This window comes from Lampetra fluviatilis, chromosome 25 (assembly GCF_964198595.1).
Source record: "Lampetra fluviatilis chromosome 25, kcLamFluv1.1, whole genome shotgun sequence".
In the NCBI taxonomy this organism is placed as follows: domain Eukaryota; kingdom Metazoa; phylum Chordata; class Hyperoartia; order Petromyzontiformes; family Petromyzontidae; genus Lampetra; species Lampetra fluviatilis.
The window spans coordinates 1141688-1160510 of NC_136299.1; the positions used below are offsets into that span (position 1 = coordinate 1141688).

An 18823-nucleotide genomic window follows, 5' to 3' on the forward strand; every position below is an offset into this window, starting at 1 on the left:
CAAAGATTGCTAAATTTTGCATCCATCCTCTCGGTTGAAGTTATGTCTGAGTTGTGTGGAAATCCTCCCCGTAGAGGCGGTTCAATCTTGATTTGAAGCTTTCGTGACTGCAGGAATTCCTACTCTTTGGTGCTTTCGGTAAAGTCACATAGATAAGAAAATAAATAATAGATCACGATGTTTCGATTGCAACAACAAGCAATCGTCTTCAGGTGTGAGAGAGAAGCATGCCATTGTAACGAGGCATTACATAGATCCGAGAGGGGGCAGGGAGGGGAGGCCATAACGGGCGAGAGGGTGGGGGTGAAATTCAAAGAGGGCTTAGGTGAGAGAGAGATCCGAATTTCACCCCAACCCTCTCGCCCATTACGGCCTCCCCTCCCCCGTCTCGGATCTATATAATGCCTCGTCACAACGGCATGCTTCTTTCTCTCACCTGAAGACGATTGCTTGTTGTTGCGATCGAAACGTCGTGATCTATGATTTATTTTCTTACCTACGTGACTTTACCGAAAGAACCAAAGAGTATGAATTCCTGCAGTCATGAAAGCTTCAAATCAAGATTTATAGCTTTGTTTTTCCAAATTATCTTCTCATGCCATGTAAATAACTTTGGCAAAAGCACGTCACTTTGATCGACTCTCAGTTTAACATGTATTTTGGTCCTTTCTTCATTAGTATTACTAAGAAACTACATCTAACTTGCAGTCTGACTGCTGATGAGACACGGAATGCCAAAATGTCCCCGAGTGTGCTTATGTTGAACTAATGCATTCACATATTGCATTTCAAGAAGGTCTTGTGGCTAATGGGATGTATGTTAAAAACAATTATTTTCATGTAGAGGGACAGATATGGGAAGGAGGCCTCTAGTCTGCCTATTATGTTTGTTATTCGTTGAAATTGGTAAAAGAGTCAAATTGTCGAGTTAGCTGGACAAACAAACATGCATACATGAAAGCTTCATTGAATCTCAAGATAATCTTTCAGGATGGTCCTGTCGAGTTTTTTTTAGTAGTGGGAAGCATTAATGTGTGTGTTATGCTAATTGAGTAATTTCCAGGAAATGTTTCAGCATTTGGGATGTTGGGCCAATACCAATTACTTTACTCTTTGGTTCTTTCGGTAAAGTCACATAGGTAGAAAAAATATATATCACGACATTTCGATCACAACACAAGCAACCATCATCATGTGTGAAACAAACACAGCAGAAGGACTGCTGACGTAGGAGAAAGAGCTGCTGCAACAAGAGTTTATATAGGATTTTTGGTGGGCCCAACCCAAGGGTAAGTGGGCGGAGCTAGAGAAGGAATTTGTACGTAAATGTAAATGTGAGAGATTAGCATGTCAATGTGAGACAGCCCAGCCACCAGAGGTGTGCCAATGAGAAGATTAGCTTGTCAATGTCAGAGAACCGGGCAACAGGAACAAAAAAAAGAGTATAGATTCCTGCAGTCATGAAAGCTTCAAATCAAGGTTGAACCAACTACTTTGTTTGGGTTTTTTAGTGTGCAACGTATTGGAACTAAATTCATTCACAGATTTCTCCTCGGCTGGATCGCTCATCATCTGTTTCATCCTGTGTTATCCGCAGGGCCATGTGGAGCTGTTGCAGTTGCTGCTGGAACGTGGGGCACGTGTCGAGGCTCGGGACGACTATGGCATCACACCCCTCTTCCTGGCAGCCCAATATGGACAGGCTCCCTGTCTCAGGATTCTCTTGCAGCACGGTAGGCTCATCTCGGACTATGACAACAGCACGTCAAACACTTTGCACAAACACAAAACGTAGCCACATTTTTGTTTATGTTGCTCTGTCTCACAGAATTTGGCTTCCACCTTCCCATAGAGTAAACCTGGATATATTTATCAAGCGGTGTAGGCTTATTAAAACTATCAAAACTGAAATTTATTGTGATAAAGTTCAAGGCAATGCCGGTACAAGATCTCGGTACAAATGAGTTCCTGCCACCCAAACACAGATGCCAATTCCCGGCCTTTCCTTGTCTAACCTGGATAGGTAGCGACTCTCTTAACAGCAACGATAGCTCTGCTAAATGTATCCTGTAATGTAGCACTGTGGAGGCAAGGTTTGGTGGATCGCACGCACACACTCGTGAAACTCCCTTCCTGCCCATGGGCTTCGATGTCGGCATCTGCTGGCTTGTCATGGAACAGTAGTACAGTCTTGCAGACCATCGGTTGGGATCGACTGACTCGTGTGGTGAGATATCCGGCGCTCACTACTGAAGTCGTGATGTACGCCATCCTGCATCGTTTGTGCACGCAGGCCCTGATGTGAATGCAAAATCCAAGGACTGGGCGACTCCACTTTTCATTGCGTCGCAGGAGGGCCACACCGAGTGCCTGCGGCTGCTGCTGGACAACGGGGCCCAGCCCGGCCTCCCCTGCAACGAGGACGGCTGGCAGCTGCCCCTCCACGCCGCTGCTCAACGCGGGCATGTCCAGTGCGTATGGCAGGTGTACGGGCATTGGTTGGAGAGGCTAGATAGAGACTCGACTCGAGAATTCGAGAATTTTTTGGCCAACCAGGTGGCTCAACGGTGGAGTGATGAATAAAGTTAGGCATAGATGATTGGACATCTGTTAAAAAGAGCTTATTATCTCATCGAATTCCTCCAGTATAAATAAATATTCCGGTTCTGATGGTACTTGGTGATAAACAGGGACTGTGATTAAGTAATAAACAGTGACTATGATTAAGTAATAAACAGTCAAGTCAGAGTGATTTTATGCTTATAAATGAGCATTGAGGTGATACTAATCTTTTTATAACTCTGAGCCAGTGGAGGAAATTACGTATTTCTATAGTGGGAACAAGTCTCTCCATAGAAAGCCACTGTTTACCCCCCCAAAAGTTCCACTTATTTCATTGAGCAAACCCCACATACAGGATTGAACTCATGCCCTTCCAATTGTGAGCCATTCACTCTCCTGCTGTGCCACTCGGGCTGCTTATCTGACGTGTCAGCAAAATTAATATGTATTCGCAGTGTAATGAGTCCACCAGACGAAGGTTCAGATGACACACTCCTCTTTATTTTCTACACGAGATCACGCTGCGTGCTACCCTTCCACTCCAAATCCCAGCAGGAAGCGCTCCGATCTCCCTGCCTCATTCGGTGACATCACAACTCCCCTCCTGAGCGTTCCCTCTCTCTCATGCCCCGCCTTCTCTTTCCTTTTGTCCGTGACGTCATCTTTAACAATAACCTGGGTCCCTTGGGTATTTCTATCCCCGGATCGCTTAAGTATTAACACTACAGTAGCAAAGCGTAATTTTAACCCTCGATAAGGCCGCACATCTCTCTCCTGGCTACAGAGTTGACTCTACATGTACTGGTCTGCTCAGGTTGGTGAGCTTGTTGCTGCCGATGACGGACGCCAGTTGCGGGTGGCAGCCGGGAGCCGTGAGCCCTGTGTATTCGGCCACGCACGGAGAGAGTGGAGGTTGCCTGCGCTCCTTGCTTGAGGCCGGGTACAGCCCGGACGCACAGCGCTGCCCGCTGCTGGGGCTCGAGTCTCCGCTGCATCTGGCGATCTCCAGCGGGTACGCATCTCCCACGCATCTCCCACGCGTCTCCCACGCGTCTCCCACGTGTCTCCCACTCGCTCCCTGCCGCAATCCTGGCAATAATCTGATCATTTCCGGTGATGGTGCTTGTATAGGCACCCTGGGGATATCCACCTGTCCGGCATTGACCCGGATAGATGGCACTGAGAATTGGCATAAGTCAACGAATTGGCAGCTGTGTTTCGGGTGGCAGAAACTAATTTGTACTGAGATCTGGTACCGTTATTGTGATTAACTTTATATCAAGACACGGAATGGTTCTGATAGAGCTATACTGATTGAGAAATATATCCAGATTTGTACGTAGTGGGAGCGATGACGCAGTGGTTACCGTGCTGCATTGCAAACTTGGCGGCTTGAGTTTGATTCCCTCTCACGGACAATAACAGTGAATATCTGTCTTAATTTTGGAGCTTTCGTGACTGCAAGAATTATTCTTTGGTTCTTTCGGTAAAGTCACGTATAAAGAAAAAATAATAAATTAAATAATAGCATACGACGTTTCGATTGCAACACAAGCAATCATCATCAGGTATAAATGAAATGGTAATAAAAAATCTAACCAGAAAACTATAGACAGACATATAAGCAGACAGATATCACCAAGATACATAGAGAGAGTAACACAGGCACAGAGAGGGAGATCGTCTCTGTGGCGTGGCCTTAAATAGACAGAGGGGGGCGGAGCCAGAGGGGTTAGAGAAAAATTAACATGTCAATGAGTACGAAGAACGCGTAGTAAAGTACGCAGGCTTGAACATTAGGAGAGAGGGAGAAAGAACACACTAAATTAAATAACCTAGCAAAATATCGAAATGTTATGTAATACAACACAGAGAGTCGGTCAACACACTCGTTTTTCGTCGTTCTTATGTTCTGCTCTGTCTGTGTGTCTCCGTTCCTCTTGTGTTTATGTTTTGTCTTTCTTTGGAATTTTCACACTTAAATTCTAACTTAGCTTCTTCTTCTTTAGTGCTGCCTAACGGCGTGTGCGACTTCACGATGATATTGGTCCCGGTCTAGCACGGCGTGTAGAGTTTGTGCTGTTGTTAATTGTAGCCATGTTTTGATGTTACTGAACCATGTCGTTTTTGGCCATCCTGGTCGTTTTTTCCCTTCGATTTTTCCTTCCAGGATTTGCTTTAATAGCTGGTATTTGTGGTCGTTTCGGGCAATGTGGCCTAAGTAGTAACACTTCCTGCTAATGATGGTCTTCAGCAGTTGCCTGTCAGTGCCCATATCTTGCAGAACTTGTGTATTGGTGGTTTTGGCTGTCCATGGGATTTTCAGCATTCTTCGATACAGCCACAGTTCGAAAGCTGCGAGCCTTTTTGTTGCTGTTGTTGTCAGTGTCCACGTCTCTACTCCGTACAGCAAAATTGACCAGATGTAGCATTTCAGTGTGCGAAGTTTCAGTGATGTACTCAAGTTGCGGTCTGCAAGGAGTGTTTTCCATTTAATAAATGCTTGCCTTGCTTGTTCAATTCTGCTCTTGATTTCGACTTCATGGTTCAATTGATCGTCAACGATTACACCAAGGTATTTAAATCGGTGTACTTGTTCCAATTTTTCGCTGCCCAGCTTGATTGTTATTTCGCTTGTAGTTCGGCTGACCTTCATAACCTTTGTTTTCTTTTTGTTAATTCGTAAGCCCCATATTTGACTCTGTGCGGCAACCTCGTCCAAGATTTATTGTAGATCTTGTTCCGAATCGGCCAGGAGTGCAGTGTCGTCGGCATACCTGATGTTGTTGATGTAATGTCCATTGACTTTAATACCAATGTTTTTATCTGCAATGTTCGATCAAAAATCTGCTCCGAGTAGATGTTGAAAAGACTCGGTGACTGTGGGCAGCCTTGTCGTACACCTTTTTGTATTGGTGTTGGGTCTGTCAATTCGTTGTCATATCGGAGTTGGGCTGTTTGCTTCCAATAAAGAGCAATGATGAAGTTGATGTCGTTTTTATCTAGTCCCAGTTGTTTTAATAGAGCTGCTAGTCGGTCGTGGTCTACTGAGTCAAAGGCTTTCTCGTAATCTATGAGGCAGATGTACACTTCTTTCTGATGTTCGTAGCATCGCTGTAGTAGTATCTGTAGACAGAAGATTGCTTCTCTTGTGCCTAGTCCTTTGCAGAAGCCAAACTGTGTGTTCTTCAATGCATTTTCGCATGTGGAGCATATGCGCTGTTGGATCACCTTCAGGAAGACTTTCAGCACGTGGCTCATCAAGCTTATCAGTCTGTAGTCTTCGCATTTCCGGCTTGTTGCTTTCTTTGGTATGGCCACAAAGATGGATTGTAGCCAGTCGGATGGAATTTTATTGCCATTGCATATTTGATTGTACCATTTACACTATGAGATCTCTTTTACCAGTGGCAAAATATAATGGTAGGTTTTTACCCTTTTAACTGGTACAAAACTGACACCTTTATTCAAGGCATCATGTTTGCAATGACCACAACACAAGTAGTCAATAAAGCAAACAAAAAGAAGCAACTCTGATAAGGATAATAATATGCACTGTCCTTGAAGTTGATTGGCCCACACCCGAGACGGCTTTCTTTAGAGCCTAGTCCCCATTGGTGTAGGGCCAGATGACACCAGAAGGCGTACAACTCAAAAACAGTGCAATATCAGAGTATTGAGAGTTCGGGGTAAACATTTACACTATGAGATCTCTTTTACCAGTGGCAACATATAATGGTAGGTTTTTACCATTTTAACTGGTACAAAACTGACACCTTTATTCAAGGCATCATGTTTGCAATGACCACAACACAAGTAGTCAATAAAGCAAACAAAAAGAAGCAACTCTGATAAGGATAATAATATGCACTGTCCTTGAAGTTGATTGGCCCACACCCGAGACGGCTTTCTTTAGAGCCTAGTCCCCATTGGTGTAGGGCCAGATGACACCAGAAGGCGTACAACTCAAAAACAGTGCAATATCAGAGTAATGGGGACTAGGCTCTAAAGAAAGCCGTCTCGGGTGTGGGCCAATCAACTTCAAGGACAGTGCATATTATTATCCTTATCAGAGTTGCTTCTTTTTGTTTGCTTTATTGACTACTTGTGTTGTGGTCATTGCAAACATGATGCCTTGAATAAAGGTGTCAGTTTTGTACCAGTTAAAAGGGTAAAACCCTACCATTATATTTTGCCACTGGTAAAAGAGATCTCATAGTGTAAATGTTTACCCCGAACTCTCAATACTCTGATATTGCACTGTTTTTGAGTTGTACGCCTACTGGTGTCATCTGGCCCTACACCAATGGGGACTAGGCTCTAAAGAAAGCCGTCTCGGGTGTGGGCCAATCAACTTCAAGGGCAGTGCATATTATTATCCTTATCAGAGTTGCTTCTTTTTGTTTGCTTTATTGACTACTTGTGTTGTGGTCATTGCAAACATGATGCCTTGAATAAAGGTGTCAGTTTTGTACCAGTTAAAAGGGTAAAAACCTACCATTATATTTTGCCACTGGTAAAAGAGATCTCATAGTGTAAATGTTTACCCCGAACTCTCAATACTCTGATATTGCACTGTTTTTGAGTTGTATGCCTTCTGGTGTCATCTGGCCCTACACCAATGGGGACTAGGCTCTAAAGAAAGCTGTCTCGGGTGTGGGCCAATCAACTTCAAGGACAGTGCATATTATTATCCTTATCAGAGTTGCTTCTTTTTGTTTGCTTTATTGACTACTTGTGTTGTGGTCATTGCAAACATGATGCCTTGAATAAAGGTGTCAGTTTTGTACCAGTTAAAAGGGTAAAAACCTACCATTGATTGTACCAATTAGTCAGTTGTCGTATGTTGTTGCTGTCTAATAGATTGAGCAATTCTACATGGATTGTGTCGGGCCCGCACGCTTTGCCTGACTTAGCTGTTTTGATTGCATGTTCTACTTCTGATGTTAAAATGTGGAGAGCGTCTTTCGACATCTGTTGGTCTTTTTCTGCAGGTGTTCTCGCGGCGCCAAAGAGCCTGTGTATATAGTTTGTCTAGGTGTCCATTTTTTCTTGTTTATTTAGGATTGGTTGGTTGTTGTCCGCATACAAGGTAGCTGTTGGGGCTGGTCTGTAGATGTTACCAGCTTCTTTGAGCTTCTTGTGCAGAGTAAAATTGTCATGTTTTTTAATTAGTTCTTCAATCTCGGCGCATTGTTTTTCCATCCACTTTTCTTTTGCCTGTCGGATTGCTTCTCTGATCTTCTGTTGCATTTGTTTGTACTTCTCCAAGTTGTTATTTTTGTACATTCTTCGTTTGCTCATTAGATCGAGAATATATTGTGTCATCCATCGTTGTTTCTTTTTCGGTGACTGGTGTCCCAGCATGACTTCTGTTGTTTCTGTGATGCATTGTTTGAACGAGCGCCAGTACTCCTGAACATCTGCTGTTTCTGTTGTTATTGAGCGGATGCTATCGTTGAGATGTTGCTGTACTTGTCTTTTATCGGCGCTGTTCTTCAGTTTCTCCAGGTCTGCTCGTCTCGTCTTTGTACATTGTATTGATCGCAATTTGAGTCTTATTGTAGCTGTTACTGGGTTATGATCTGACGATATATCGGCTCCAGGGTAGGTTTTTGCTGTAATCACACTAGACTTAACCTGATGTTAATTAGGATGTAATCGATTTGGTTCCTGACGATGTTTTTGTCGGAGTCTTGCGGCGAGGTCCACGTGTACAGTCGTCGAGGTGGTAATTGGAACCACGTGTTAGCAATACTGAAACGTTCTTCTTGACAGAATTGAACCAGTCTGTCGCCTCGTCCATTCCTTGTTCCTAGTCCATGTTCTCGACAATGTTCTGCATTCGACCGTGGCCAACCTTGGCGTTGAAGTCGCCGAGGATTATAGTGATGTCTTGTTTCTTCAGCGGCTTCAGCGTGTTAGTTAGTTGCTCATAGAACGATTCGATTTCATGATCTTGTTTGTCTGCTGTTGGGGCATAAACCTGTAGAATGTTCACGTTGACTTTGTTGCCTGCTAATTGTAGTAGTGCTATTCGTTCTGATACTGGGGTAAAGTTGATGAATTAAATTAAATAATAGAATACGACGTTTCGATTGCAACACAAGCAATCATCATCAGGTATAATGAAATAGCGACATAAAATCTAACCAGAAAACTATAGACAGACATATTAGCAGACAGATATCACCAAGATACATAGCGAGAGCAACACAGGTAACAGAGAGGGGTGATCGTCTCTGTGTGGTGGTCTTAAATAGACAGAGGGGGGGGCGGAGGCAGAGAGGGAGGAGGGTTAGAGAAAAAATTAGCATATCAATGAGTGGTCAACATCTGTTGACCACTCATTGATATGCTAATTGTGTTGCAATCGAAACGTCGTATTCTATTATTTAATTTAATTCATTATTTTATCTTTAGACGTGACTTAACCGAAAGAAACAAATAATAATTCCTGCAGTCACGAAAGTTCTAAAATTAAGATTAAAGTTGATGACTTTATTCGCTAATTTCTTGTGTACTATAAAGGCGACACCGTATGTTTGTTTGGTGTTTTCTTCTCTTCCGGAGCAGAAGATGTGGTGTTCGCTCGATATAATCTTTTTTGTTCCAGGCCATTTAGTTTCGCTTAGACCGATTATGTTGATTTCAAGTCGATCCATTTCTTGTATGACATTGGCTAGTTTTCCTGCTTGAAGTAGACTTCTAACGTTCCAAGTTGCTACTTTGAAAGGGTTCTTTGACACAAGCTCGGAGATTCTTAGCACCCCTGTCTTATTTAAAGGACGCCGATACTCAGGGCCTTTGTTGATTTTGCTTGTCATCATTGAAGTTTTCAAGGGAGGAATAATCCAAGTAGTTTCCCGTTGCTTTCTTGGATCACAATTTATTTGAAAAGGTCATGTGGGGACCTTTCGAAACGGGTTTTGTCTGACGTCTCCACTGAAGTCTTCCCGCCTTGGGTGACCCTTCTGAGAGCACTAGGCTCTCGACGGTATAGCGATCAGCTTCTCAGACGTACACAAACTCTCTCGCCGCGTTAAGGCACCGTTTCTCGAGAGAGCTAACTTAGCAATCTTTGAAATACGTAATCGACCAGGCTATGCGTTAATTGTGTGTTGACCGACTCTCTTTGTTGTATTACATAACATTTCGATATTTTGCTAGGTTATTTAATTTAGTGTGTTCTTTCTCCCTCTCTCCTAATGTTCAAGCCTGCGTACTTTACTACGCGTTCTTCGTACTCATTGACATGTTAATTTTTTCTCTAACCCCTCCCTCTCTCTGCCTCCGCCCCCCTCTGTCTATTTAAGGCCACGCCACAGAGACGATCTCCCTCTCTGTGCCTGTGTTACTCTCTCTATGTATCTTGGTGATATCTGTCTGCTTATATGTCTGTCTATAGTTTTCTGGTTAGATTTTTTGTTGATATTTAATTTATACCTGATGATGATTGCGTGTGTTGCAATCGAAACGTCGTATGCTATTATTTAATTTATTCTTTTATCTTTATACGTGACTTTACCGAAAGAACCAAAGAATGAAGTGAATATCTGAACTGGTCCTGCGAATCCAGGACCAACTCAGCCTTTAATGAGTAGCTGGTGCTGTGTGCAAACATCGCCAATGGGAAGACATATGCGGCAAACCAAGTTCACAGCCACACCACCTCCTCTTGTTCCAATTTGGCATTCATAGATTCTTAACAGCTTTTGATACAACAATCTGAAAAGGTCTACAGGGAATCTTTGTCTCTGTCTTTGTTCCTCCAAACTCCTAATGTTGTGACTACAAAGACTGAGCTGTTATTTCTGTTTTTGTTGGCCGAAGGCCCTTACCTGGTTTTAAACATGATGAGTACTTAACGTGAGGGGCGGCGCCACTGTGGTGAGATGTTATCTCGCTCGCCTGGTATTCAGGAGGGTTCGATCCCGACCCTGAACGCCTGTATATTTGGAGTTTGCATGTCTCTCTCCCTGTGTTCTTGTGGATTTCTCTCCGGTTCCTCCGGTTTTTCCCTCCATATTTAGAAACATGTGTTTAAAGTATTCGGCTGCTATTAATTTCTACACTATGATAAGCCACTTCGTCGAGCTATCAGTTGTGGCCAGGTTGCTTCTGAAAAGGAGCCATATAGCTCAGTGGGCCTTACCTGGTAAACTAGAAAAAATATTGTTTTGTTTAAATAGTTTATAGTTCATCAGTTTTAGTTATGTGTTTGCCTTCAGCATAAAGAGCATTCTGTTAAAATAAAATTTTAAACCCTATTTTGTTGTATCACTTCTAAATAATTTTAAACTAATTCTCGAGACACTGATAACTTCCAATAGATTACATTTATTAAAATAATATTTGAATACAAAAACAGCTCGATCTGTTCACGCCATTCTCCCTCTGCTGTCTACATGTGTAGTGGTGATACGCGCTGGGGGTATACGTCGTGTGCCAGCGCGTATGTACGGGTGTGTGTGCGGTGACGCGCGCTGACGGGGAGGAGCAGGCGTCAGCGCGGGTGGGGGTAGTGCTGCTGATTGGCTGTGTGCCGGTGACGCGCTGAGAGGGAGTGATCGGGCGCCATTGCGCCTGGGCCTACTTTTGGCGGGAACGGCGAGCGCCACGTGGTGGTGGGGTCCCAAGCGCGCGCATCGACGTCATCAGCGCGTGATGGGCTCCGCCATTTTACGTCTGCCGCTGAAGCCGCCATCTTACACAACGACGGAGAGGCGGAGAGGAACCACGAGGCGGATGACTTCATTTTTCAGCAGCGTCTGCCCACGTTGTCAGCCTTCAAGGCGGAAGGCGGAGACTGGGGCCAATTTCAGCGAAGGTTTTTGGCGCATCAAGAGATGTCCGCGTGGTGCGATGCTACGGCGCTGCGGGCGTTGCCTGCCATGCTGGACGACAACGCGCTCGCGGCCTTCAGGTCCGCACGGAAGTCGGACCGCTCCACGCTGAAGGATGCGCTGGGTCTGTTGGCCAGGGTCTACGGACCTCCCTCGGCGTGCCGCCATCATTTCTACGCAAGACGAAAAGCGGCCACGGAGACCGCGCTGGCCTATCGCACGGCCTTGCTGGCTCTTGCCGATGCTGCGTTCCCTCGGATGGACGAGGAGGGCCAAGACGCGATGGTTTTGGAGCAGCTGCTTAAGTTGGCGCAGGACCTGGGGGTCCCTATCAACACAGCTGACGAGATTGATATTTCTTCTTTGAGAGTCGCCACGAGTATTCAAGCGCACGAGGCCCTACAACGGAAACAAGGAGTTGGTTGCAACGCTGCCGTCGTCGCAGCTCCGGGTTCGGTGGTCACCGAACCCCAAGTCGTCAGCCCACGAGAGGAAGCGTTCGCCGCGGGACGACCAGGGGACTGGAGGCCGGGGGCTCGGTCGCCTCTGCGATCGGGCCGAAAGTCGGAGCAACCGAGATCTACTCCGACCCTCGTCACGTGCTATAACTGCGGCCTCCGGGGCCACGTGGCGTCCGGGTGCCGCGCTCCGCGTCAGCGCGCCATGGGGGCTCGGCTGGACGACGACCGAGAGCCCAAGTCATCTCTACAATCCCCGGCAAGTCGCGGCACCTCACACGCTCGGCCTGTATACTCGACACACATGGGACGCCGCGTCGCGGCGGAGGAGAGCCGGTTAAGGTTCGGGGATTCGGTTCGGCGAGAGGGGTTCGGCCGGGACCAGGGAGATATTGAATGGGCGGAATTGGGGCATAGAATTGTGGCTGCTTCGGCGGGTTCGTCCGTTGTTACGGGATCTATTGATGGGGTCGAGATTAGGGTGTTAGTGGACACGGGGGCGTCGGCAACTATTATATCGGACCTCATTTATAATATTCTTCCAGTCCAATGTCGTCCGCTGCTCCCGGTGGATGTGCCATTTTACGCCGCTAATGGGGGATCGTTGGGCATTATCGGTCAGATTAGGGCGTCCATTTGCATTGGAGATATCAAATTGTCGGGACCCGTTTTCGTTTCGTCTTCTTTGGCGGTTCCTTGTCTTTTGGGCACTGATTTTTTGGCTAAAATGCCCATCAAAATTCTTATCGATCAACGATGCATTGAACTGCCATCGGGTCGCCGGATTGCATTTTTGACGAGCCCTACTGACATTCGGACGGCGTGCGCTACGATACAAGCGGTGGCGACACAGACCGTGCATGTGCCCCCGGGTTCACAGATGTTAATTCCCCTCCGGTTGCGGAAACCATGGGTGAGGGAGGCTTCGGAACAATGTGTGCTTTTGGGTCCTTCTAACAAGGCTGTCGGGGGTCTTGATTTATCCGTGGCTCACACTTTGGTGCGGGCTGACAGGGATCCGTTTGTAATGGTTTTGAACGCGGGGTCGCGGCCAGCTGTCATTCAACAGGGCACCGTGCTGGCTCACGCGGCGCGGGTCCCTGTGGATGATGGGTTGGTTGCGCAGGTGGGCTCGAGCCCCGCGCAGAACGTTGAGACAAGGGAGGACCTTGAGTGGGTCCATTCGCTATGCGCCGCCTCGGACGATTTGTCGGCGGTGCAGTTGGGTGCGCTGCGCGAGTTGCTCATAGAATTTTCTGATGTGTTCAGTAAACATAAGTATGACATTGGGTGCACGAATTTGTTGCACCACCACATTGAAACGGGCGATGCGGCGCCGGTCAGGCTAAATCCCTTCCGACTGAGTCCTGCGGAGAAGGAACATGTTCAGTCGGCTGTTAACGAAATGTTAGAAGCCGATATTATTTCGCCCTCCTCCAGCCCGTGGGGAGCGCCTATTGTGCTGGTTAAGAAGCAGGACGGGTCCCTGCGATTCTGCGTTGATTTCCGTCGCCTGAATAAGATCTCTGTGGCTGACGCGTATCCGCTCCCCAGGATGGATGAGTCCCTCGATGCATTGTCTGGTGCGCGATATTTTTCCACTCTTGATTTGTTATCGGGGTTTTGGCAGTTGCCACTCGACGAAGAGTCGAAACCTAAGACAGCATTTCGGACTCCAGGGGGGCTGTTCCAGTTTAACCGGTTACCCATGGGACTTCACTCCTCTCCAGCGACGTTTCAGCGACTTATGGAGTTGGTTTTGTCGGGCTTGCAGTGGGATACATGCTTGATTTATATGGACGATGTCATTGTTTTCAGTAAAACATTTGAAGAACACCTCCAGCGATTGAGAGGGGTGTTCTTGCGCATGCGATCGGCTAAACTAAAATTTAAACCGACCAAATGTCACCTCCTTCGTAAGTCGGTTAGATATTTGGGTCACATTGTCGATTCTTCGGGGATCTCCACCGATCCCGCGAAGACGGATTGTGTCGGTTCTTGGCCGACACCTACGTCCGTTTCCGACGTGCGTAGTTTCATCGGGTTTGCTTCTTATTACCGGCGGTTCGTTGAGCACTTCGCCACTATTGCAAAACCCTTGCACGCTCTAACGGCGAAGGGAGTGAAGTTCAAATGGGGACCGGAGGAGGAAGCCGCGTTTCGCTCCCTCCGGGACGCCTTGGTGGGTGCCCCACCCTTGTGTTATCCCGATTTTACGAGTCCCTTTTTGCTGGACACGGATGCTAGCAACACGGGCATTGGGGGGGTGCTATCCCAAGTCGTCGGGGGTGTCGAAAGAGTTGTCGCCTACGGTAGTAGGGTGTTGTCTCCGGCGGAGCAGCGCTACTGCGTCACCCGTCGCGAGCTGCTTGCCATTGTCTTTTTTGTGCAGCAGTTCAGACCATATCTCTATGGTCGTCACTTTACGGTCCGAACGGACCACGCGGCGCTACAGTATTCATTGAGGGTCGCCCAACCCTCGGGCCAGTTGTCGCGGTGGTTGGAAGTCCTCCAGGACTATCAGTTTACGACTACGTACCGTAAGGGGTTGCGACACACAAATGCCGATTGCCTGTCGCGGTTGTTGCCTTGTAATGAATGCGCGTGTTTGTCGGGATCGGCGCGCTGTAAACCGACGCTTGCGGGGGAGATGGGGGCACTGGCTGCGACAGCGGGCGCACCGATCGTGGATGATTCCACTGCCTCTCAGGGTCGGGTCTCGCTGCTCTCGTTGTCGCTCAGCGAATGGGGCCGTCTCCAGATGGCGGACAGCTCGCTGCTAGCATTGCGCCGCAAGGTGGGGGGTCCCGAGGGGGACCAGGAGCGCACCGGCTCCTATGTACTTAAGCAGGGCATGTTATTAAGATGGGACAGTTTGTCCCAGCGGAACGCACTCGTGGTGCCTTCCGCTGTACGGGGGAGGGTTGTCTTGGCGGCCCACGAACGCCTCTTGCATTTGGGAGTTAACAAGACGCTTGCCCTGCTTCAGCGTGACTATTACTGGCCGGGAATGGGAAGTGATGTGGTAAATATTCTGAAGGGGTGCGTTGAGTGCGCCAGACGTAAACCACCGCCCGTGGCAGCTAATCCACCGCTGCAATCTATTCAGGTCTCGCGCACTAACGAGCTCGTTGCACTCGATATTTATGGGGCCCTTCCCAGTCACGCCGAGAGGGAATAAATACTTGTTAGTGGGGGTCGAATACTTTACCCGATGGCCTATGGCGTGGCCTCTCGCTAACCAGTCGGCAGCGGCTGTGACGGACGCCTTCGTCCAGGGCTATGTCCTGGACAAGGGGGCTCCCGAACGCCTGCTGACCGACCAGGGTAAAAAATTTTCGAGTAAATTGTTGCAAGAGGTGTGCGATCTGTTGGGTACCAAGAAGGTGCGTACCTCCCCGTACCACCCGCAGACAGACGGGATGGTGGAGAGGCTTCATAAAACCTTGACTTCCATGCTGTGCCAGCAGGTGTGTGAGGCACATGTAGATTGGGACCTGCAGGTCCCGGGGGTCCTTGCCGCGTATAGAATGGCCCCCCATGCAGCTACGGGGTTTTCCCCATTCTATTTGATGTACGGTCGGGAAGCTGACCCGCCAATGGAAACGCAACTTGGCCTGTCCGCTCTACGAACTAATTCTAAATTGGCAGAACATATTAAGTTTAATATTCACAAGCTGACAGAGGCGAGGGAGGCTGCACGGCTTAATTCGCGGGCTCGCCAAATTGCTAATGAACGGTTGCGGGCACGGAAGGTGTCCATGCACGAATGGAAACCAGGTGACAGGGCCTGGCTGCATTGCCCTCAGGCACCCTTGGCTACGTCGCCTAAATTGTTGAGACCGTGGAGGGGACCCGTGGAGGTCGTGCGCGTTGCACGGCCCCAGTGCGTTCAGATAAAGTGGGGAAAGCGCCGTTGGTACGTTCACCCCTCCCGACTGAAACCGTTCTCGCCTCCATATGGCCTCCCCTTGTGTCGTGAGGGCCGAGCGTGTGACGTGACTGGCGACCCAGAGGGGGAAATGTCTCTGCCTGATCCACACGTATTTTCGCCTGATCTGCTCCCAGGTGTCTCGGAACTGACAGCTGCCGACCACCGGCGGCCGGATCTCCGCGGCGGGGCCGGCCCTTTCAGGCCCGTTCCGCGCCGTCTGGAGCTGCCGGAACCGCCGGACGGTCGTCAGTGTCCCGCCCCATACGACGGACCAGCCAGACGGACTCGCGCCAGGTCGCGCTACTTTGCGTGACCCGCCTCGTGAGGAGTCGGGGCAGTTGGAGCGCCTCGTCACTGCGTGTAGTCGCAGGGACGCTGGGCGCGTTCGTTTTCTGGAATTCGCGTGTATTGTGTTGTTGTTGACTTTTCTTGTGTTCGTTGTCAATTTGTACATAGTTCTTGTTGTTGTTGTTGTTCTTGTTATGTTACGGGGCACACTGGGGGGTTACGGGGTTTTTTTTTTGGGTTGGGTTGTCGTCTTATCGTTGCGGTTGGTTGTTGTTAGCAGCCGGGCCGGCTGCGAGCTATGTGGGAGGGGGTGATGTAGTGGTGATACGCGCTGGGGGTATACGTCGTGTGCCAGCGCGTATGTACGGGTGTGTGTGCGGTGACGCGCGCTGACGGGGAGGAGCAGGCGTCAGCGCGGGTGGGGGTAGTGCTGCTGATTGGCTGTGTGCCGGTGACGCGCTGAGAGGGAGTGATCGGGTGGCAGCGCGGTGTGATTGGTCGATGAGTGGAAACACGCGCTGGGCGGAAACGGATCGTAGAGATAGCGCATGGTGATTGGGTAACTGAGGAGCGGTGCCGACGTTGAGGTCCGCATCCGCTCCGTCTCCCGGGAGGAAGGGATATATAAGGTGATGCACAGAGGAGTAGAGGGAGGAAGTGGAACCATCTAGGAATGAAGACGAAGGTGCAGAGATAGAGCCCGGAGAGGAGAGTAAGGGAGAGTAATGTAGAGTAATGGAGAGTAATGTACAAGGTGTAGCCAGAGAGAGAGAAAGGTCTACACGAGCCGAGTAATGCATACGGTGTAGCCAGAGAGAGTGTAAGGTCTACACGAGCCGAGTAATGCATACGGTGTAGCCAGAGAGAGTATAAGGTCTACACGAGATAGGTACTGAAGAGTGTGTAGCCGGAGATGTAAGGTCTACACGAGACGGGTACTGAAGAGTGTGTAGCCAGATGTGTAAGGTCTACACGAGACGAGTGAAGAGTGTAGCGGAGGCGTAAAGTCTACACGAGACGAGTGAAGAGTGTAGCGGAGGCGTAAGGTCTACACGGGACGAGTGAAGAGTGTAGCAGAGGCGCAGAGTCTACACGAGACGTGAGAAGAGTGTAGCCGAGACGCGGAGTCTACACGAGGCACAGAGAGCCAGCAGCACAGAGTCTACGGGAGTTGAGGGAAGTGTGGAGCGGAGAGAAGAGGTCACGAGTTGTACCGTTGTATGGTGACCGTACTGTGAAGAAGAGAGGACACGCGTTGTATCGTTCAAGTCAAGATTTAATAAAAGAAGTGTGTTCCCGTCAAGGAGTTTCCTGCCGTCATTTCCAATACTTCACATGCACACTGTCAGCACTTCAGACAAAGCATCACTGATTTCATTGACCTGATAAAAGCCTTTGACACAGATGCCCACAGAATCTTGCATTCGAGATTACTCCTCTGTGAAATTAGCTCAACCGTTGAGCCTCATATCCCATTAAAGGAATCTCCTACTATATGTAGGGGATGCATTATTGGAAAATGCTACTTAACTCAAAATTATTTCAAGTGAATCCTAATATTCACAGAGACATAAATGTTAAAATCAGGGGTTGCATTCCAAGCCAACATTTACAGAAAAAAGTTACTCAACTAAATGTCATGAAGTACATACAAATGCATACGATTATAAGTTAACATACATTTGAACTCATGATAAATATAATCGATGAAATAGCACTTAGATATGATTTAAGAGCTTGCTGATCAAGGCCTCTTGGGGTGAGCTTTGGTCGAGTTATGCAGAAGCAGAAGGGGCATGATCACCCACCTCTTCATCTGACGATGAAGCTGGAACCACAGGAATGTTCACCAGTGGAAGCTGCCTCTCCTTTCTAAACCTTCTAACTTGATTGTCGAATGTTTAAAACAACTGCTTCCAAATAAATACAAGCCTCTGCCAATACAGTTGATCATCAATTATATATCCGGCGCGCGATTATCTGGTGGTCCCGGACCGATCCTGTGAAAACAGCAAAACCACTTCAAAGGCTGTGTAACCAGTCCGGCGATTGGCACCATGTGCATGACAACAAATTTAGCTATGCTTGATTTCAGTGTTAAATATTATAGATAGTATATTATACATTACATACAACGTAAACAATTAATATACCTCATGAGGCCTCCTTTGCCAGTAGCAAATATAATAGGTTTTTCCCATTTTTCTGGCAACAAAACTGAAACCTTTTTACAACGAATCATGTTTGCATTAACCACAATACCTGCGAACAGAATGCAAAAAAAAACACACTCTGATAATGTATGCATTGTCCTTGAAATTGTTTGGTCCACACCAGAGACAGCTTTTCTTAGAACCTAGTCTCATATCGTGTTTGACCGGATGACGCCAAAAGGCGCACAACTCAAAGACAATGCACTATCAGAAGGGGAAAAAACCTATTATATTTTGCTACTGGCAGAGGAGGCCTCATGATGTAAATGCTTACCCCGAGCCCTCGTTACTCTGAGAAGATGGGTACAAACTGAGCAATCATTGGAAGGACGTTATCAACCAGTTTAAGTCATAATTGGCGATGATGTTCCAATCCTTCCACCTTTTGATGTTAGTTGTGCTTCACGCCTATTTCAAACTTGTGCTTTCACAGTCACTTCACACGCCGACCCCTTGGTTGCAGCTCTACGATCTTCCATTATTAACATGCTAATCTCTCTTTAACATGCTAATTTTGATTGG

The 18823-nt window shown here is 47.7% G+C and overlaps 1 protein-coding gene across 3 annotated transcripts in view; it reads left to right on the top strand.

Moving 5' to 3' along the window:
• LOC144941644 (ankyrin repeat and SOCS box protein 3-like) overlaps window positions 1–18823 on the top strand; it is a 44243-nt gene that overhangs the window by 17526 nt on the left and 7894 nt on the right. For 2 of the 3 annotated variants that reach the window (XM_078867990.1, XM_078867992.1), the window contains exons 4-6: window positions 1598–1733; window positions 2294–2471; window positions 3377–3574. In XM_078867990.1, coding sequence (XP_078724116.1) covers window positions 1598–1733; window positions 2294–2471; window positions 3377–3574 — 512 coding nt within the window. The remainder of the gene's footprint in view (window positions 1–1597; window positions 1734–2293; window positions 2472–3376; window positions 3575–18823) is intronic. The other variant, XM_078867993.1, reaches the window with a different exon arrangement.